The following is a 22,082-nucleotide window of genomic DNA, read 5'->3' as shown; positions in this document are numbered from 1 at the left end:
GGGAGACAACATCAAAGGGGAATAGGAATTGTTTGTTGTGGTATGAGGGAGGCATAGCTAAGGGGAGTTTAGCTAAGATTAATGTGCTGAAATTAAGGAAGGTAAAATTTAGGATTAATCTAAGAAAGATTCCCTATCGTGACATCTAAGGCTCCATAATAGTCTCCTATGGGACACTTAAAACTAGTCTGGACAAACATTAGCAAATTCACCATAGGGAACAATTTTACATGGAGGGATTTTTTTTTTCATTCTTACGTTCCGTGATGAGAAGAAAAGGCTATCCTGTCTTGAAGGAGAAGTGAGGGCAGTTACATTTTTTTAATGGAAAAATGGGGAAGCTGACAGGAATGAATATAATTTAGAAGTTAGGAACTGCAGAAAACTAATAAGGGAAACAAAAGGACACAGGAAGTGTCAACAATCACGAGTTTACGTATATTAAGATTACAAAGAATCCTAGAGTTGGTCCATTACAAGATGAAAATGATAGGGTTGTCAATAATAAATGCAGAAGCTGTCAAATATTTCTGTTCTGTATCTGGGAAAAAGCCACATGATGATGACATAAATACTTTCCATTCTAACAGTAACTCAGGAGGATGTTAAATAGCAACTACTGAAGTTACACATTTTGATATCTGCAGGTCTGAGTAAAATACATCCAAGGGTTTTAAAAGTGCTGGCCCAGGAGCAATCTGGATCAGTAATGTCCAGTACCTGATTTTTAGTAACTCTTGGAACACTGGCGAACTTCCAGAGGATTGGAAGAAAGATAATGTTGTGACAGTATTTTAAAATAGTAAATTCGATCACCCAGGTAATTACAAGACTTTACAGAATGACAATGATCCTGGCAAAAATTTTGGAACAGCTGATACTGGACTCAATTAAGAATTAAAGGAGGGTAATATAATTAATGCTGATCAAAATGGCATCCGCTATGCTGTCTGGGGCCCCGGAAGAAAATAATTTATTAAAATGGGGTTGTGCTGGCAAAAAGTCTAAGAACTACTGGGCTAATGTGATTCTTGGATATATAAACAGAAGAATATGGAGTAGGAGTAGAGAGTTTATATTAACTCTGTATTCGGCACTGATCTATCACTACTGGAATATTGCATCCAGTTCTGATGTTCACAATTCAAGAAAGATGTTGAAAAACTGGAAGGGGTTCAGAGAAGAGCCACAAGAATTAAAATAATGGAAAAAAAAACACCCCACTTTTCAGTGAAAGACTCAAGGAGCTCCATCTTACCAAACTGACAATTTAGGGGCAACTTGATCATAGTATATATGTACTTATTTACATGAGGAGCAGAAATTGATAATAGAGGGCTCTTCAGTCTAGCAGAAAAATGTATAACAAATCCAGTAGCTGGAAGTTAAAAGGTATGCCAGGTTAAACTAGAAATAAGTCACACATTTTTAACAGTAGATAGGATGGTATGGGGAGCCACAAGAAGGTGCTTGTTTGAAAATGTAACAAATGGGCAATGAAGGCTGCCATAACTGTCAGAGCAGAGGTATGATTCAACATTATGACAGCATATAAGGCGTGCTGGATAGGGTGGGTATAGGCTATGAAGTGTCTTAAAAGTGAAGACATGTAGTTGTTATTTGATGCAGTGGCGAACGTGGAATAACCAGAATGATGTAAAAAGAGGGGTGATATACTTGACGTGTCATGCCAGAAAAATTATCTTTGCAGCACCATTGTGAATGAATACAAGTGGGCAAGATGGGATTTGTCAAGGAAGAATATATAGATAGGATTTATTACAACATATTTCAAAAAGGGTTTTTAATGAAAAATGGGGTTAATATATTTTTAATGAAGTACTCTAAAAATTAGTTTGTTTGGGGCAGTTTTTTATTATTTGAGATTTCATGAGAGGACTCTGACTGCAACAGGTTTCATCCAAGCTCTCCAAATTTATCAGAACATTCTCCCAAATTAAAAACAGTTTTCCGCTTATGTTAAAAACTTGAAAACTATTTTTCTCAACGTTATTTAAATATCATGAATAATAGAAAATATTGTGTGTGGCAGTAGCTGAATTTTTTAATAATCTTTAAATAGGGTGTGACAAAGTTCCTCCTCTGCCTTGGTGGGTCCTGCGCTTATTGGCGGATTTGCTCGCCTCAGAGATTCATGGCAGCCCTCAGGTTGGCCACTTTTGCTAGTGGCTCAGACCTGCTGTTCTCTCGGCTAACCTCATCACTGGCCAGCATGGGGAAAGGGAAGGAAAACAATCCCCACAGTCTCTGCTGGTCGACCTAGTGGGTCAGGGGATAGGCCAAGGACCTTCCCCACAGTCCAGGTCACCTCCTCTTGTCTCAAATAGGGAATTGAGGAGGATGGGGGGAACCCGGGCCAGCCCTCTACTCCGGGTTCCAGCCCAAGGCCCTGTGGATTGCAACTGTGTACAGTGTCTCTTGTAACAGCTGTGTGACAGCTACAACTCCCTGGGCTACTTCCCCATGGCCTCCTCCCAACACCTTCTTTATTCTCACCATAGGACCTTCGTCCTGATGTCTGGTTAACGCTTGTTCTTCGCAGTCCTCCAGCAGTACGCCTACTCACTCTTAGCTTCTTGCGCCTCTTGCTCCCAGCTCCTCGCACACACCTCACTAACTGAAGTGAGGTCCTTTTTAAAACCAGGTGCCCTGATTAGCCTGCCTGTCCTAAGTGATTCTGATAGCTTCTTAATTGGCTCAAGGTGTCCTAATTAGCCTGCCTCAATTGGTTCCAGAAACTTCCTGATTGTTCTGGAACAGCCCATTATCTTACTCAGAATAAAGGGATCTGCTTAACCTGGGGCTAATATATCTACCTTCTATCACTCTCCTGTAGCCATCTAGCCTGACCCTGTCACAAGGGTAATTCAATGAAATCTTGAAAAGTTGAAACGAGAAATGGAACCTGATCTAGATTTTTGAAGTGAGAACAGAATCTTTAAACACATGAAGAGTATTAATGCCTTTTTGTGAAAATTACATACAAATACATTAAATACCTAAAACCTATGAATAAGACAAAATTTGTGTGTTAGTCCTTTAACAGAGAGTGTTTAGAATTCTTGTTCTTTTGACAAGACTACGAACAAGATAGTTATAAATAAAAGATGGGGCCAGATACTCAGCTGCTCTAAGTTGGTGCAGCTCCATTTATTCAGTGGAGCTATTCCAATTTACACCAGCTGAGAGTTTGGCTCATATGCTTTAACGTCTTTCAGCACAGATGAGATATGGCTGTGGTTGTAATGTCATGCCTAATTTTGGCTTCAGATTGGGAATCAAAGCATGTGGAAAATGCAGGTGAAATCGCTGAAGTAATGAAGTAAAAAACAAAAACATTTCCATCCTGGCCAGTTGTTCTCCAAGACAATGTCTTCTTCCTGAATAGAAAATATATATATATTTAATGTATTTATGTTTGCACTTACATTTCAAAAAAGAATGGTTATTTCTGCTTCCAGTCTAAGGGGAGCTGTTTGGACACAATAGGAAAGGATTCATAGGAAAGGATATGTGTAAATTATATTAAGGGTCATATTTTAAAAACATTTGTAGTTTTGACAACACAAGTACCACTGGATCGAATCCTGCAGTCTTAATTTAGGCAAAACTGCTAATGAGATCAATGGGATTTTTGCAAAAGACAACAAAATTGTGCCTACTGTCATCAATGTTCGTCACTCACTAAATTTCTGCACTTGTTTAAGTCTATTGCCAATCATCAGTTGGTAATTACCCACAAATATCACAGGAGAAGTGGGACTTTTGGAGGGATCTAAAATAGGATAGTGTAGTGGCTTTATCCACAAATTCTCATTCCATGCATAATAGGCAGCCTGGAAGCATAAAGGTGCTTGTGGGAGAAGCAGCTAAATAGACAGTCAAGGCTAGCAGAGTTGATGAAGTACAGGAGGCAAGAAGCAATGTTATAAGATACTAGAGCAGATAAATAGGAAGAGGTTAAATTACAAGTAACACATTTAATTTATTTTGTTCTAAAGCTTGAAAACACTCTCCAGATTCTTTAAGATGAAAGCCTTAGTCTGAAGGGTTTGAGGGTTTTGATATTTGCTCAATTGATTTAATTTAAAAAACCCATGTTATATGATCATTTGAATAATTAGAACACTCTATTCAATAAATGCATCTGCAGCATCAATTAAGGAGTTCTAAATACTTTAGATTTCTGCTCCAGATCAGTTGTATTTATTTTCCCAAAAAGTGATCAATCGGAAAAACAACATTAGCTGACGTCCTAAACCCAAATTTAAAATAAGGTATTCAGATTTTGCAATATCAAGTGTTCAAAGATGGAAACTGGATTATGAAAATTGAGCAGACACAAAAATCTAAGCAGCAAATGATTGCTTAGCCTAGCTGCATCAACTGCCAAACAAACAAAACTCAGTTAGAAACCACAATGACAGAGGCTGTGTAAAATCCTCAGATAAAACATACTTATAAAACATTAAGATGACATGATCAGTTTTTGTATCAAAATGTCCTTTAATTTATATAAGCGACAGCATTACATGACATTGCCAGTGTTGCTGGAACAATTTATATAGTGGGGGTGCTGAGAGCCATTGAACCAAACTGTAAACTATGTATATAATGGAAACCACTTCAAGCCAGGGGGTGCAACAGCACCCTTAATTCCAGCACCTATGGACATTACTAAGCCTCTGATGCACTGTATTGAATATAACTTTACAAACAATTGTTTTATCGTAAGTGTAGCTTTTTTACATCATGCTGTCTATTGTGGATTAGTTAACACTATTGTATATAGATGTATGAATAGGCATGAGCTCTTACCGAGTGAAAAAGGAACAAATGCATCTTTCTTGATGAACTGCCCACTGCTGTCCAAAAACCGTTCAGGAGAAAACACTTCTGGGTTACTCCAGTACTTTTCATCAAAGTGTACAGAATAGAGGTTTGTAATTATCGTAGTGCCTTCAGGGATAGAATAACCACGCACAACTGTATCCTTAGAAGTTGCATGGAAAATACCTAATGGAGCTATATTACAGAACCTTAAAATTTCATGTAGAACTGCTTCAGTGTAAGGCATTTTGCATTTCTCTTCTAAAGAAGGTGTTTTGTTTGGACCCACAACCAAATCAATTTCTTTATGAACTTGCCCTGTTAGAGAAAAAAACCTTTAGTTTATTATGCAATACTTTAAAATTTAACTGTAAGGAATAAATACATAAATATTTTGTGTTAAGACTAGAAATGTCTTAGTACTGAGTGCAGCACCTAACAAGCCGGTATGGTAGATATTTTCAATTTTTAATTTCCTCTGGTACTCTCATTCCACTGCTGACAGTTTTTTCAAGCCCCAAAGAAATAGTAATTTCGCAACAAACTAGGACCATAATCTTAATTCCTATGTTTTTCTTCACTCAATAAGTTTCCCCTCTCAAGGAGCTCATCAGAATTGGGATAACTAACATCACATTCTAGATAGCTAAGATGAAGTATATTAAATGCAAAAAGAAAAAATCAAACACAAGAGCAGATCATGTATAGAAAATTCAGAATTAAGAGCTACTTAAACTTTAATCTATCTAATTATCCCAAGATAGTACACCACATATGTTGTGTAAAATCACCCACTATTTTAAGAATCTTGAAATAGTTAGGCACAATATGGTAAAAGTAAGAGGAACAACTCAAGCTGGATTCTGGAATTTTTTTACTTTTTGGGATATGAATTTAATTACTTCTCTTTCAAACTCTCTTTTAAAAATGAAAAAATATAACTGGATCCTTTAAATCAACTGCACATTGAAAAATCACACAATAGTTTGCTCAACAGGGCAACAGCTCCTTTACTCTTTTTTTCTGATGTACTTTATCAGTGTGTTTGCTAATGCCATTATACAGCCCCATTTAAATCACTAATGCCATTATACAGCCCCTTTTAAATCACATAAAATAGCAGTGATATAGCTTGAATGGCGTCAACACAGTATATCTAGACAATGAAGAACTATTACCAAGTTCTTAAAATGAAACTAACCTCTCCCATCCCAAAGAAAGTGCATGAGATAGATCAGACCAGAACCTTAGTGTATTTTGTAGTTGACTGGTATTTTTGATACAAGTTGAGATCCTCATGTGGAAAATGTCTGCATAAATGCAGGGTATTAATATTATTTACTGCTATGTAAAGAATCTGAACTTGAATCCTGAGCTTATTTTTCTCCCAAGAGCTAACAGAAGTTGAGATCACAGGAGAATTTTAGGAGAGAGGGATTACTTTGTGTTTTAACAGTACAGTGCCTCTTGAATGATCTGGCTGAGAGACAGAACTGCAAGAAGTGCCTAGTTTCTGTCCCCTGTTGGAAGATGATGATTTGAGTAAAGACCTAATGCAGAAGGGAATAAGAATGTTTTTTTTGTAAAGCCCGTAAGTTGCCAACTTAGCGACTTTGTCACTCGATTTAGTGACTTTTTGCTTTCCCTTGCAAGAAAATAAGTGTCAAAGTGACCAGTGACAAATCTAGCGACTTTCACTGCCAATTAGTCACATTCAGAGAAAGAAGTCACCAATATCTAGTCACAAAATCATTCACAAGCAGCTCAACAGTGTTAAAATCCATTCCATGATCTTTTTACTACATTCAGTTGCACACCAAGTCAATGTCATTATGTCTCAATTGAGTATGTCCTCAGAAGGAATCACATTCCAGGGCTTCTTCGGCTGAGATCACTATAATCTACAGATGAGGAAAATAAGTTTGTGGAGGCTAATTAAATACTTTGCTAAGAGAGAGCAGCACTTTGGAGAGAGCAGCTGTCATAAATATAAAGGGAAGGAAGGGTAAACCCCTTTAAAATCCCTCCTGGCCAGAGGAAAAATCCTCTCACCTGTAAAGGGTTAAGAAGCTAAAGGTAACCTCGCTGGCACCTGACCAAAATGACCAACGAGGAGACAAGATACTTTCAAAAGCTGGGAGGAGGGAGAGAAACAAAGGGTCTCTGTCTGTCCGTATGCTGCTTTTGCCGGGGATAGACCAGGAATGGAGTCTTAGAACTTTTAGTAAGTAATCTAGCTAGGTATGTGTTAGATTATGATTTCTCTAAATGGCTGAGAAAAGAATTGTGCTGAATAGAATAACTATTTCTGTCTGTGTGTCTTTTTTGTAACTTAAAGTTTTGCCAGGGTTTGTTTTTAACCCAGATGTGTTCTTTCTTGCCACTCCACAGCAGGTATCACACCCTGTGATGCAGGGAAAGATGCCTAATGAAGTGGGTAGGGTGGGGGAGGCAGGTTAGCCAGCGAGGAGTGCTGCACGGATAGAAGATGGGGTGGTATGAGACAGGGGCACCGGGCCTCCAGGAATGAAGCCCTTACTACAGGATCAAAGGTGGAACTAGCTTGATTTCAGTTCCCCTTTACTCCTTCCCCTGGCTTGGCCTGGGGCTAGCTGCCCAGCTGTTTTCAGAAATTAAACCCTGGAAATAGGGGGAAGGGGTCCAGCTAACGGATTTTTGTTTTTAAATCTACTTCCTTGGCTCCCTGCAGTGCCGAGCTCAGGTCAGGTGAATGACCTCTTCCCCCTGGTTCTGGGCTCTCCCTTTCACTAACCTGTTGGCTCAAATCCAGGCTGGCAAGAAAGGAAGGCTCAGCTGAAATTAACCAACCTCAGTCAACTTGGGCTGCAGTGTACAGAGTGCCCTTCCTAATGAACAGAGGGCTGCAGTTTCCTTCCCAGTGAGCAGAGGGCACTCTCTTTATGATAACAGTGTACTGTTGTAGTTGCTTCTGATGTGCAACAGAATGTAGTAAGAGCATGGGATGGATTATATTAAACCCTGTTGAGCTGCTTGTGCATGATTTTGAGACTGTACTTTGGGAGGGGGGTGTGTGTATATATATATATATATATGTATAATTCTCTGGAAATTTTATGTGACATTTTTTACTCCTTTTGAGTGCTTAAACAGCTACATCTAGCGACTTTTCAGGGTTTGTCTGGTGACTTCCTGTATGTGGAGTTGGCAATGCTTTATGCTGCTTGTAAGGTGAGAATGACCCTGTATTATGAGGAAATTAAAAGAGTAAATATAAGTAGTTATGAAGGTAATTATTAGCCTTCAATTTTTTCCCTTTTATCTCATGCCATATACATACATACAAACATATATTGCTATCCCCTGGCCATATAAATTTGGAGATCAGGAAACCCTTTTGATGAAATAGAGGCCCTCCAAAATGTATAAGATATTTTAAGTGATGGCCCCCATGCAATAACAATCACAATTTCTGTGGAATCACCAAGATGTACAGGAGAGCATGGTTAAACCAGTTAAACTAATGTATGAAAATTAAACACTGAGCAGAAGTCCCTGCTGGTGTTAATAAGCACAGTTTCATTGAGGTCAAGGCAGCAGCATCCATTTACATGAGCAGAAAATTTTGCCCATCATATATAAAATAGCAACTTTTCACACATTAATATTTGAGACACTTAACTGGCCTCTTCCCCTAAGTATTAAAAAGTCTTAGTTCAACCTAAGCACTTACAAGGTTGTGATATGAAAAAAATCTTTTCTCAGAAGGTGTGTGAACTCATAAAGGAAGTTAACTAATGATATTTAATGTCTAAGCTTCCATACTAAAACTTCAATGTGACCATTTTCAAAAATACATGTTAGCATTGTACTTCAGAACTAAGCTAACAATGGTTATGTTTTAAAATGCTCATATTGTCTTTTTTCCCCCTAATGATCAATGTAAATATATATAAGTGTATAGAACATAAACCTGTCATGGATTGATGCACTTAAGGATTAAAAAATGGTTCAGTTACCCAAAATCTGATTTACACTTTTTTGCTGATTGTGTTCTTCTGCCAGCCAGTATTCTGAGTAGTCATATTGTTCAACCTACACATAATAAAAGTAAATCTCTCCTTATTAAAAAAAAAAAAAAAAGTTCACTGAAGTGCTTACAAAAAAACCCCCTTAAAATGTTATCCTAATGGTAACTTGATACCCGTTTTAGCTGCAGATAAAAAAGCATTGGCATGTCTGTCTGCAATACATTAAGAAAGGGACATAATGGCGTAATGCGCACAAATTTTTATTTTTACTAAGGATTAGTATTAGCAACTCCAACATACCATGTTGAAAATGCACTCTAAATTCTCACCATAAAGGCTACAATATCAGTTCCTCAAAAATGACAAAAATTCTTACCTTGAATGTTCGGATAAAGAGCCATAAACAATACTGCCCATCTTAAAACGTTAGTTGTGGTTTCTGTTCCAGCTATGATGAGTTCTCCAACAGAGAAAATTAAATTTTTGGTTGAATATGTAGACTCTGGATCATTTTCACTTCGATCCATTTCATCTAGATATGCATCAATGAAATGTCGAGGTGACTGAGGCTTCCTGTTTTTAGAAACACGCTCAATAAGTTCAAGCAAAAAGTTATAGACTTCAGCTGCATTCTTAAACAGTTGTTGATGTTTTCCAAAGGGTAATATGCCAATCCAGGGAAAAGAATTATACAAGAACACTGAAGCACTAGCAACTAATTCAATGTTTTCACTAAAAATCTCTATCATGTGCTGAAATTCAGTGTCTTCATATGTAAAACGTTCTCCAAAGATAATCAAATTAGTAATGTTTGAGACTGCATTTGTTATCAAGTGTTTAAGATCAAAGGGTCTGCCTTTGTATGTATCAATGGCATCAAGAAAAAACATGGATTCTTCTGAAATTTTGTGTTCAAAGGACTTTTGACCATATCCAAAACAACGAAAGCTGCTTACAGCCAACTTGCGATGCTCTGTCCATCCTCTACCATATCTGGAGTTCAATAAACCTGAAAATACATTTTAAACAGTATTTTATGCACAGCTCTATATCCTTATTCAACAGATAACAAAACTATGAAAAACAGCAGTCCATTCTAAAAGTAAATTCACAAATAGAGATGCCCCAGTGTCTTGGTTAGTGGTAATGTTCACTCCAATGCAGGAAAGATTCAGAAGTCTATTTCCTCATTAACGTATATGAATATTGTGACCCAAAGCACCTGTGTATTCACAGCCTACACAATATTGTAATAATATGCCTTGTGACATATCATTTGAAAACAAATAACTAGCTGGTCAATAAAGTTATTAATTCCTTCTGTATGATGTTATTAGGAAATGTTCAAAACCAGACCACTCTGCCTAGGAAAAAGTTGTTAAACAGGTCTGTCCTGAAACAAAGGAATGTGTGTTTACCCCAGTTTACATGTAAGTAGTAAACAGGACCATCAAGACAGCCAGAGGAGGAGATGGCAGGAAACAGAACAATTTGCATTTCAGCAAACACAGGAGGGAGAAGGAAGAGCATGGAGCTTCCTTCACCACCAGACTCCATGTTGCCTTCCTCACAGCTTGAATAAACTTTACTTTGAGGGGTATCGTTCAGGAGAATCCACTTCAGAGATTCAATGGACTATAAACAAAAGGGTCAGAGAACCCCAAGTTATCACTTTCACCTAAGATGACAAAGGCACCAGAACCTCTAGCCTCTGGAAGAGATCCTGATCAAGGAGAGGGTAAGTCACCCTCTTGCTAGAAGGCTGAGAGTGATAAAGGCCTTCTTGAACAAAGCCTTCAACCAAAACTTGCTAAAATAAGTTTTAGATGTGTGTTTAAACTTTTATTTCCTCGTGGCCATATCTAACTTTATCTCTCATTCTTGAACTCACTTAAAATCTATTAAAAATTACTAACAGTGCCGTGTTTGTACTAAAGTGAATGTCAACTCCAGTTAATGTAGGAAACTGGTGTGTTTTGTCTCCTTAAAGAAGCAAATTAACTATATTATTTCTTTTAACTAGGAGAGAGCTGAACATTATAGTGCACATGATTTTGGGAAGTTTCAGGACTGGAAGTGTGTTGGGTTCACTCTGCAAGTAGTAACCAAGACTGGTGAAAACCAGAGTGGGGCTATACACAGGCTATGATGGTCCGAGCTGCTAAACCACGGGTGTATAGCACACAGACACTCAGGGTGTGACCTGCATGATGGTAGGTTGGTAGTGAGCTACAACAACAAATATTGCAAAACACCCAATGTTGCAGGGCAGGCAGTGATAACCCCTCATTAGTCTGGACTGCACTCCAGAACATGATGTGTATTTATTAGTAATTACCTCAAATCCTAATGAGAGTTATGTACATCTCTGTGAAAAGATGGGATAATAGACACTTTGTCTCTAAGACAAAAACAAAAACAAAAAAACACACACACACCAGCAAAACAAGAAAAAGGTTAATCGTTTCAGTCTCCCAGTGATAAGTTGCACAGTGTATATGCCAATGAATAAAGGATGGCTCTGGATACAGATAGGTAGCACCTTTATTTTCCCACCCTCACCTATAATCTCAGAGTGTCAGGCACTTGGCTTCTTAATTATACTATAGCAATTCATGTTTTATCTAATATAAAGGCCTTCCTATGTGTCAGGGTTCCCTCCCCACTCTGAACTCTAGGGTACAGATGTGGGGACCCGCATGAAAGACGCCCTAAGCTTATTTCTACCAGTTTAGGGTAAAACTTCCCCAAGGCACAAACTCTTTGCCCTTGGAGGGTACGCTGCCACCACCAAGTGATTTAACAAAGAATCAGGGAAAGGACCACTTGGAGTTCCTATTCCCCCAAAATATCCCCCCCAAGCCTTTACACCCCCTTTCCTGGGGAGGCTTGAGAATAATATCCTAACCAATTGGTTACAAAGTGATCATAGACCCAAACCCCTGGGTCTTAGGACCATAGAGAAATCAGTCAGGCTCTTAAAAGAAACAGAACTTTATTAGAAAGAAAAAAGGTAAAAGAAGCTCCTCTGTAAAATTAGAAGGGAAGCTGATCTCACAGGGCAATCAGATTTAAAACACAGAGGATTTCCCTTTGGGCAAAAACTTTAAAGTTACAAAAAGAAAACCAGGATTACACCTTCCTCTCAGCACAGAGAAAATCACAAGCCAAAACAAAAGTAAACTAACACATTTCCTTGCTAGTACTTACTAATTCTAATGGAGTTGGATTGCTAGCTTTCTTGATCTCTCTCCGGCAAGCACACAGAATAGACAGACAAAAGCTTTTTCCCCCCCGCCTAGATTTGAAAGTATCTTGTCCCCTTATTGGTCCTTTTGGTCAGGTGCCAGCCTGAGCTTCTTAACCCTTTACAGGTAAAAGGATATTGTGCCTCTGGCCAGGAGGGATTTTATAGTACTGTATACAGGAAGGTTGTTACCCTTCCCTTTATATTTATGACACTATGTAATACAGAATGGGGTTGGGGTTATGCTCTTATTTTTTATATACTGACACACTTTTAGCTATGGGAGAATATTTAGAAGAGAAGGTTACTCACCTTGTGCAGTAACTGAGGTTCTTCAAGATGTGTCTCCCTGTGAGTGGCTCCACTTCAGGTGTCAGTGCGTCTTGGCACCATCAATAGAAGATTTTCGATAGCAGTGTTCATCAGGGCCATGCATGAGCAGTAGCTGTCTTGCAGTGCCATTGGCACCTTGACTAGCATGTGCACAACCCAACACCCTCAGTTTCTTCTATACTGTAGAGTCCTTACTGCAAACTCTGAAGCAGAGGGGAGGAGCGTGGGTAGATAGTGATCTTATTGAATAAGCCCTGATGCGGGTTCTATTTTGAGTTGGTCGTAACCCATCTAGATGCAGTTGGAAATCCATTTCGATAGTCTCTCTGAGTGGATACCGCAGAGCCTTTGGAACACTCTGTCTTTGAAACAAAAAGCCTTGGGGACTTTCGGAAGGGCTTTGTTCTGTCCAAGTAAAATGCTAATGTGTGTCGGATACCCAACATATGTAGAACAGTCTCTTGTGTATTCACATGAGGTTAGGGATAAAACATAGGTAGTGAATCGGTTGATTGAAGTGGAAAGAGGATGATATTTGGGATATAAATTTTGGATGTGGTCTCAATGTGACTGTTCTGGAAGAATATGGTGTATGGGGGATGAGCCATAATAAGAGCCTCTATTTTGTTTTTGCGGATGTAATTGTGACCAGGAACACCACCTTCATTGATAAGTGGAGAAGGGAACGGGTGACTAGTAGCTCAAAAGGGTCTGTGGGTAAGGCTTTTGAGCACCAAGTTTAAGTCTCATGGGTTCACCTATTTCTGGGTACACATTTTATATGCCTTTGAGAAAACGTTTTGTCATCAGGTGTGCAAATACCGATATGCCATCAACCTTATGGTGAAAGGCGGTAATTGCTGGTAGGTGTACTCTAGCCAAGCCTGTGGAAAGCCCTGAGTTCTTTAATTCTAGTATGTATTCCAAGCCTAATGGGAGTGGTGCCTTAAGTGCAGATACGTGCTTGTTCTGGCAACATAAGGAGAATCTCTTCCATTTTTGGACATAAGTGGTACGTGTGGTTGGTTTTCTGCTGTTTACTAATCCCTGTTTTACTTGTTCCGAACAGGTTAATTCATTATGGAGGAGCCACATCCTTGTGAAGTTTCTCCAGGCTCGGATGGAGGACCCGACCTTCATCTTGCGAGACAAGATCCCGTTGCAAAGGGAGATTGTGTGGCAAACACATTGCCATGTACCTCAGGTATGGGTACCAGGTCTGCCTGGGCCATGTCAGAACTATAAGTATGACTTTGGCTTGTCGATCTGTATCTTGTGTATTACTCTGAATTTTAGTGGTATCGGTGGGAATACATACAGGAGAGGAGCATCCCATCTGATGAGAAAGACGTTCCCCTTAGGGATTGTGGTCTTAGGCCTACTCATGAGCAAATCTGAGGACATTTGTTGTTTCATGCTGTCGCAAATAGGTTGATGCAGAACCCCCACATTTGGAATATGTGTTGTACGATACTGTCATTTGGTTCCCATTCGTGGTCTTGGGAAAAATATCTGCTTAATGCGTCTGCCTTTGTGTTCTGGCAGCCCGGGAGGCATGAAGTGGTAATGGTGACTTTGTGATTTATGCATCAGTTCCATAATTTTATGGTCTCTGTGCATAAGGAATGAGAACAGGCTCCTCCCTCTTGATTTATGTAGAACATACATGCAATGTTGTCTGTCATGACTCTTACTATTTTGTTCTTTATCATTGGGAGGAAGTGATCACACACGTTGTGAACCACGTGCAGTTCGAGCAGGTTGATGTGTAAGTGTGTCTCTGAGGGAGACCACTTCCCTTGGATTGTATGCTGATTCAAGTGTGTGACACAGTCGATCTGCCAAACATCTGTTGTGATCACTATGGATGGTGGATCCTGTTGGAATGGCATCCCTGAGGGGGACAGCGTAACCCAACTGTATTATTTCCAAGACCCATTGATTCGTAGTAATGGATGCCCAAGTGTGAATAGAATGGGCACAGTTGGTGACCAAAGATCTGGGTATGTGTAGATGGCACTGGTTGGTGGGAGAGGTCGTTCAAACCCTTGATCAGTGTTTCAAAATTGTGTCTTGCCTGATGGAGTCTGGGTCAGTAGGCTGAGACTGAAGGGTTCAGCGTCTCTGTGGGTGTTGTCTCTGTCTCTGGGAGTCACAAGGTCATTCTCTTTGGAAAGTACTCTTGGCCACGCTGGTATGGTTGATATCTCCTATGCCTGTTCAAAGGTGTGTATGTGCCTAAGATGCAGAGAGTTGTCCAGGAGTCCTTCATGGAGTGAAGGACCTTGCCTGTTTTGGCCAAGAACAACTTGTCTGTGTTGAAGAGGAAATCTTCTACCTTTGTCTGTAAGTCCTTTGGATTCTGGGCAAGTGTAGCCATGATGCTCTGTGCATGACTATCGCTGTGGCCATTGTTCGTATAGTTATGTCCGCCATGTCAAGGGATGCCTGTAGTGCTGTTCTTGCCATAATCTGTCCCTCGTTAAGGATTGCCTTAAATTTGTTCCTTCCTCTCCTTGGGGATGTCGTTAATGGCTACGCAGGTGGTGTCGGAGAGAAGGCTTTGGTTTCTTTGACCATGGGATGGTGTTCCATGAAGGAGGAGTGCTGGGCAGAGACGGGCTCCATCTTACGAAGAGAGGGAAGAGCATCTTTGCCAGCAGGCTGGCTAACCTAGTGAGGAGGGCTTTAAACTAGGTTCACCGGGGGAAGGAGACCAAAGCCCTGAGGTAAGTGGGAAAGCGGGATACCGGGAGGAAGCACAGGCAGGAATGTCTGTGAGGGGAGGGCTCCTGCCTCATACTGGGAATGAGGGGCGATCAACAGGTTATCTCAAGTGCTTATATACAAATGCACAAAGCCTTGGAAACAAGCAGGGAGAACTGGAGGTCCTGGTGATGTCAAGGAACTATGACGTGATCGGAATAACAGAGACTTGGTGGGATAACTCACATGACTGGAGTACTGTCATGGATGGTTATAAACTGTTCAGGAAGGACAGGCAGGGCAGAAAAGGTGGGGGAGTAGCACTGTATGTAAGGGAGCAGTATGACTGCTCAGAGCTCCGGTACGAAACTGCAGAAAAACCTGAGTGTCTCTGGATTAAGTTTAGAAGTGTGTGCAACAAGAGTGATGTAGTGGTGGGAGTCTGCTATAGACCACCGAACCAGGGGGATGAGGTAGATGAGGCTTTCTTCCGGCAGCTCACGGAAGCTACTAGATCACATGCCCTGATTCTCATGGGTGACTTTAATTTTCCTGATATCTGCTGGGAGAGCAATACAGCAGTGCATAGACAATCCAGGAAGTTTTTGGAAAGCGTAGGGGACAATTTCCTGGCGCAAGTGCTAGAGGAGCCAACTAGGGGGGGCGCTTTTCTTGACCTGCTGCTCACAAACCGGGTAGAATTAGTGGGGGAAGTAAAAGTAGATGGGAATCTGGGAGGCAGTGACCATGAGTTGGTTGAGTTCAGGATCCTGACGCAGGGAAGAAAGGTAAGCAGCAGGATACGGACCCTGGACTTCAGGAAAGCAGACTTCAACTCCCTCAGGGAACGGATGGCCAGGATCCCCTGGGGGACTAACTTGAAGGGGAAAGGAGTCCAGGAGAGCTGGCTGTATTTCAAGAAATCCCTGTTGAGGTTACAGGGACAAACCATCCCAATGAGTCGAAAGAATAGTAAATATGGCAGGCGACCAGCTTGGCTTAATGGTGAAATCCTAGCGGATCTTAAACATAAAAAAGAAGCTTACAAGAAGTGGAAGGTTGGACATATGACCAGGGAAGAGTATAAAAATATTGCTCGGGCATGTAGGAATGTTATCAGGAGGGCCAAATCGCACCTGGAGCTGCAGCTAGCCAGAGATGTCAAGAGTAACAAGAAGGGTTTCTTCAGGTATGTTGGCAACAAGAAGAAAGCCAAGGAATGTGTGGGCCCCTTACTGAATGAGGGAGGCAACCTAGTGACAGAGGATGTGGAAAAAGCTAATGTACTCAATGCTTTTTTTGCCTCTGTTTTCACTAACAAGGTCAGCTCCCAGACTGCTGCGCTGGGCATCACAAAATGGGGAAGAGATGGCCAGCCCTCTGTGGAGATAGAGGTGGTTAGGGACTATTTAGAAAAGCTGGACGTGCACAAGTCCATGGGGCCGGACGAGTTGCATCCGAGAGTGCTGAAGGAATTGGCGGCTGTGATTGCAGAGCCATTGGCCATTATCTTTGAAAACTCGTGGCGAACCGGGGAAGTCCCGGATGACTGGAAAAAGGCTAATGTAGTGCCAATCTTTAAAAAAGGGAAGAAGGAGGATCCTGGGAACTACAGGCCAGTCAGCCTCACTTCAGTCCCTGGAAAAATCATGGAGCAGGTCCTCAAAGAATCAATCCTGAAGCACTTGCATGAGAGGAAAGTGATCAGGAACAGCCAGCATGGATTCACCAAGGGAAGGTCATGCCTGACTAATCTAATCCCCTTTTATGATGAGATTACTGGTTCTGTGGATGAAGGGAAAGCAGTGGATGTATTGTTTCTTGACTTTAGCAAAGCTTTTGACACGGTCTCCCACAGTATTCTTGTCAGCAAGTTAAGGAAGTATGGGCTGGATGAATGCACTACAAGGTGGGTAGAAAGCTGGCTAGATTGTCGGGCTCAACGGTAGTGATCAATGACTCCATATCTAGTTGGCAGCCGGTATCAAGTGGAGTACCCCAAGGGTCGGTCCTGGGGCCGGTTTTGTTCAATATCTTCATAAATGATCTGGAGGATGGTGTGGATTGCACTCTCAGCAAATTTGCGGATGATACTAAACTGGGAGGAGTTGTAGATACGCTGGAGGGAAGGGATAGGATACAGAAAGACCTAGACAAATTGGAGGATTGGGCCAAAAGAAATCTGATGAGGTTCAATAAGGATAAGTGCAGGGTCCTGCACTTAGGACGGAAGAACCCAATGCACAGCTACAGACTAGGGACCGAATGGCTAGGCAGCAGTTCTGCGGAAAAGGACCTAGGGGTGACAGTGGACGAGAAGCTGGATATGAGTCAGCAGTGTGCTCTTGTTGCCAAGAAGGCCAATGGCATTTTGGGATGTATAAGTAGGGGCATAGCGAGCAGATCGAGGGACGTGATCGTTCCCCTCTATTCGACATTGGTGAGGCCTCATCTAGAGTACTGTGTCCAGTTTTGGGCCCCACACTTCAAGAAGGATGTGGATAAATTGGAGAGAGTCCAGCGAAGGGCAACAAAAATGATTAGGGGACTGGAACACATGAGTTATGAGGAGAGGCTGAGGGAGCTGGGATTGTTTAGCCTGCAGAAGAGAAGAATGAGGGGGGATTTGATAGCTGCTTTCAACTACCTGAAAGGGGGTTCCAAAGAGGATGGCTCTAGACTGTTCTCAATGGTAGCAGATGACAGAATGAGGAGTAATGGTCTCAAGTTGCAGTGGGGGAGGTTTAGATTGGATATTAGGAAAAACTTTTTCACTAAGAGGGTGGTGAAACACTGGAATGCGTTACCTAGGGAGGTGGTAGAATCTCCTTCCTTAGAGGTTTTTAAGGTCAGGCTTGACAAAGCCCTGGCTGGGATGATTTAACTGGGAATTGGTCTTGCTTTGAGCAGGGGGTTGGACTAGATGACCTTCTGGGGTCCCTTCCAACCCTGATATTCTATGATTCTATGATTCTGAGTTTTGCGTAATTTATGTAGTCCTATTTCGTGAGGAGTGCAGCATAATTAGTTGTGTGGAATTGTAGAGTCTCAGATTAGTATACTTTGTGACTGACTAGATCTAGTCTCTTCCAGTCTTTGTCTTATGGAGTGGACCTGTACTGGGGCTGTTTTCCTCTTTGACTGACCACATCTACCACTAATGAATTAGATTGAGGGTGTGAAAAGAGGAAGTCCATTCCTTTAGCTAGGAACATACTACTTCCTATCAGCTTTTTTACATACCAGGGGGAATGATGACTGGTGTTTGTCATACTGTTTCTGCTAGCTCCATTATAGCATCACTAATTGGCAGTGCTATTTTGGACGTAGATGATGTTTGGAGGATCTTTCAAAGTTGATGCTGGGTCTTGGTCACTTCCTCAAATGGGATGTTTTGGCTTTGTGCTTCATGCTGCAACAATTCTTGGAATTATTTAAAGTCATCTGCAGCTGTAGGAAGCGGTGGCATGACAGCCTCATCCAGCGATGATGATGAGTAATGGGCAGGTGACATGTCTTGTTCTGTGTCCACTCCTTTGTCGTCCTCCATTTCCTCAGGGGCCACTGATGACTCCTGTACTGAGGTTGTAAAGGAACATGTGTCTCTCTTTTGAGGTCTGTTGTACTGATTCACGTAGGCTGCCCCTGGGTCCCATTACAGCCATTGCATCGGGAATAACATAGGTGGGCACACCCATGGGTGTCTGAACCACGGCTATATGTTTCAGTCTCGGTGGTCTCTAGATCTCATATGTCCCAGCATTGGCCCGGGACCGGTCGGTGAGGAGTGGCACAATGAAAAGGTGCTCTCCTCTAGATCGTCCTCCTCATTGCTGGAGAATGGTGGCACGATGGGGGAGTCAGGTTGCTCCGGCGTCGTCAGTACCAGTGACCCCTTGGTACAATATAGTGGTGAGCATGGGGTGGAAGATACCGCCATGTCCTCCTGATGCATAAATTGGTGCGGTGCTGTCAGGGTTCCTTCCCCACTCTGAACTCTAGGGTACAGACGTGAGGCCCTGCATGAAAGACCCCCTAAGCTTATTTCTACCAACTTAGGTTAAAAACTTCCCCAAGGCACAAAGTCTTTGCCCTTGGATTAGGTAAAATGCTACACCACCAAGTGTTTTAGACAAAGAACAGAGAAAGGACCACCTGGAGTTCCTATTTCCCCAAAATATCCCCCCAAACCCTTACACCCCCTTTCCTGGGGAGGCTTGAGAATAAACAAGATGAGCACAAACCCCTTGGATTTTTAAGACCCAAAAAACCCAATCAGATTCTTAAACATCAGAACTTTATTAGAAGAACAAAGAAAAGGATATGAGAACAACTCTGTAAGATCAGAATGGAAGATAATCTTACAGGCAGTCAGATTCAAAACATAGAGAATCCCTCTAGGCAAAACCTTAAGTTACAAAAAGACACAAAAACAGGAGTACACACTTCCTCCAGCACAGCAAATTTACAAGCCAAAAACCAAAGAAAACCTAACACATTTTCTAGCTAGATTACTTACTAAGATTACAAGAGTTGGAAGGCTTGCATCCTTGATCTGTTCCCAGCAAAGGTATCATACAGACAGACAACCCCCCCCCCACCTTCCAGATTTGTTCATTGGTCATTTTGGGTCAGGTGCCAGGGAGGTTACCTTAGCTTCTTAACCCTTTACAGGTGAAACGATTTTGCTTCTGGCCAGGAAGGATTTTATAGCACTGTATACAGAAAAGTGGTTACCCTTCCCTTTATATTTATGACAGGTGCCATGGACTTCAGTGCTGTACCCTTTGGTGCTGACGTTTTTGAAGGTGCTGTGGTCAGAACCGATTGTTTATGAGTTACCACTGGTGCCAATACTGTTGCAGACACCAGAGGTGGGGGTATTGGCATTAAAGGCTGTGGTACCGTCGCCTTCACTGTGTTGTTGGTACCGTGGAGAAGGAGTTTGGCTTTTGTTTGCCTCTCGACTCCTTAACCTTGCTAGTAGAGGTCCCAGTGCAGGTGGTGCCGGAGGACCCTGGTGCATCAAAGGTGTTCACTCTTGGCGTAGTTGGCAGTGAGGATAGCAACCTTGCAGGAGACTGTTTTCTTTTCAATGGCTCTCTCTGCTGAGGTGATGTCTCTTCTCCTTGCTTTCTTGGAGGAGTGAGTACTTGATGACTTGCCCAGAGAGTCCCTGGTTGGGGAGTTCTGCTGTCCAGATTCAGAAGCTGATTGAAGGGATTTCTCCATGAGAATGAGTTTAAGTTGGAGATCTCTGTCCTTTCTGGTTCTGGCTTTAAGGTTGCTTCAGTGAGCGCACTTTTGTGGTATGTGTGACTCACATAAGCAATGGACATAGAGTGAATGGCCAACAGAAATCGGCATTGTGTCCTTACACAAGGAACATCTTTTGAAACCTGGTGAGCCAGGCATGTTTTAATGTCCCTTTTTGATGTTATTTTTAAATGAAATAACTAAAGATTTCTTTTAAGGGAAACAGAAAAGGGGATGAGAAATATGTAGACTGGTAACTTACTAAACCTAACTAACACTAATAACTGCTAACTAATTCTAATTATTTTCTTTAGGTTGTCTTTCGACATCGCCATGGGGCTCTGTCTCAGGCAGAGGATGGTTAAGAAGGAACTGAGGGGCAATCAGGTCATGCGTGCTCGTCAAGGCGTCAACAGCACCATGAGACAAATACTGCGCATGCGCGGCCGTGACAGACACTGCTACCGAAAATCTCCAATTGACGGTGATGGGACACATCAACATCTTAAGTGGAGCACCCACAGGGACAGCACTTGAAGAAGAATTATTTCTTATGGACACAATGATTGACAGTGATTTCCTCCCCTCCTTTTTTCACCAACTGATTTCTTCTGATACGGAGTTTTGTGTTCCACACTGCTTCTCTCAGAGTCTGTGTTTCCCAGTTCCCAATAATCTGCACACCTAATAATACTTTTTCAGGTTTAGTTCAAACTGTTAGTTTTTAGAGTCCTGCATGGTTTGAAACCCAGTTACTTGTGAGACTGCTTCTCTCTGTGTGTGATACTGCTATACTAGCTATCAGAGAAGACACGCAAGTCAGAGATCCCTCAGTTTAAATGAGAAACTGATGGCAGGGCATTCTCCAAGAAGAGACCTTACTTGTACTGCTTGGTCCACCAGTGTGTATTGTTAACCCTTTGTGTTCACTACAAAGCCCATCTTTTCTCTTGGGTATCTAGGAGGTAGTCAGTTGATGGGACAAGAAATATTGCTTTAATGGTAAGGTTATTATGTGACAACTTCATTTTATTATACTTCTAGGCAGTTCAATAGGTTAAACCAGTGGTCCCCAAACTGTGGGGCATACCCCCCGAGGGGGGCATGGAGGAACATTCGAGGGTAGGGAGGGCACCTGGCAGGGCCCAGGTTAGCCCCACAGGGAGTACAGAAGAAGCACCACGCTGCCCACAGTCGCAGCACCACTTTGTCCCCTGCTCTGGCCCCAGCTGCAGCTCTGCTCCAGCCCCAGTTCCACTCCACCTCCAGCTAATCTCCAGTTCCAGCCACAGTTCCACTCTGCCCCATGCCCAGTTCTGCCCTCATTCTCTCTCCCTCCCTAGGTCAGCTCTGCCTCTAGCCCCAGCTTCTCCCCCATCCCCAGTTCTGCCTCCAGCTCTGCCATTAGCCCAAGCTCTTCTGCTGAGCCAACTGTGCAGTAATGGAGGGAGGATGCGGATAGATTCCATTACTGGTAAGGGGTGGTGTGTGCAACAGGAAATATTTGGGCACCTCTGGGTTAGACATTTAAAAAAATGTACTAATGTTGTTTTTATACTGAATTTTAGACTGACAATGAATAACAAAAAAAAAAAAATAACCAAAGTGAACTCATATGACAAAATGTTGAAGCCACAGTACTATATTGAAAAGAAAAGAAAAGGAGTACTTGTGACACC

The 22,082-nt window shown here is 41.8% G+C and overlaps 1 protein-coding gene and 1 long non-coding RNA gene across 7 annotated transcripts in view; one reads left to right on the top strand and one right to left on the bottom strand.

Moving 5' to 3' along the window:
- CYP2R1 (cytochrome P450 family 2 subfamily R member 1) overlaps positions 1–22,082 on the bottom strand; it is a 51,981-nt gene that overhangs the window by 8,497 nt on the left and 21,402 nt on the right. For 3 of the 6 annotated variants that reach the window (XM_073347447.1, XM_073347449.1, XM_073347448.1), the window contains exons 2-5: positions 9,818–9,870; positions 9,238–9,434; positions 4,840–5,169; positions 1,856–3,401 (exon numbers count right to left, since the gene is read on the bottom strand). In XM_073347447.1, the coding sequence (XP_073203548.1) occupies positions 3,226–3,401; positions 4,840–5,169; positions 9,238–9,434; positions 9,818–9,852 (738 nt within the window). In that variant the 5' untranslated portion in view covers positions 9,853–9,870 and the 3' untranslated portion in view covers positions 1,856–3,225. Of the gene's footprint in view, positions 1–1,855; positions 3,402–4,839; positions 5,170–9,237; positions 9,871–22,082 lie in introns of those variants that run through there. The other 3 variants (XM_073347445.1, XM_073347446.1, XR_012159336.1) reach the window with 2 other exon arrangements.
- Positions 1–22,082, top strand: part of LOC140912664 (uncharacterized) — a 26,689-nt gene extending 4,607 nt beyond the window's left edge. The window contains exons 2-4 of the long non-coding RNA XR_012159338.1: positions 10,885–11,074; positions 13,511–13,645; positions 20,718–22,082. This is a non-coding gene — a long non-coding RNA (uncharacterized lncRNA). The remainder of the gene's footprint in view (positions 1–10,884; positions 11,075–13,510; positions 13,646–20,717) is intronic.

Source organism: Lepidochelys kempii, chromosome 6 (assembly GCF_965140265.1).
Source record: "Lepidochelys kempii isolate rLepKem1 chromosome 6, rLepKem1.hap2, whole genome shotgun sequence".
In the NCBI taxonomy this organism is placed as follows: domain Eukaryota; kingdom Metazoa; phylum Chordata; order Testudines; family Cheloniidae; genus Lepidochelys; species Lepidochelys kempii.
This window is presented reverse-complemented; position numbering and strand designations above follow the sequence as displayed.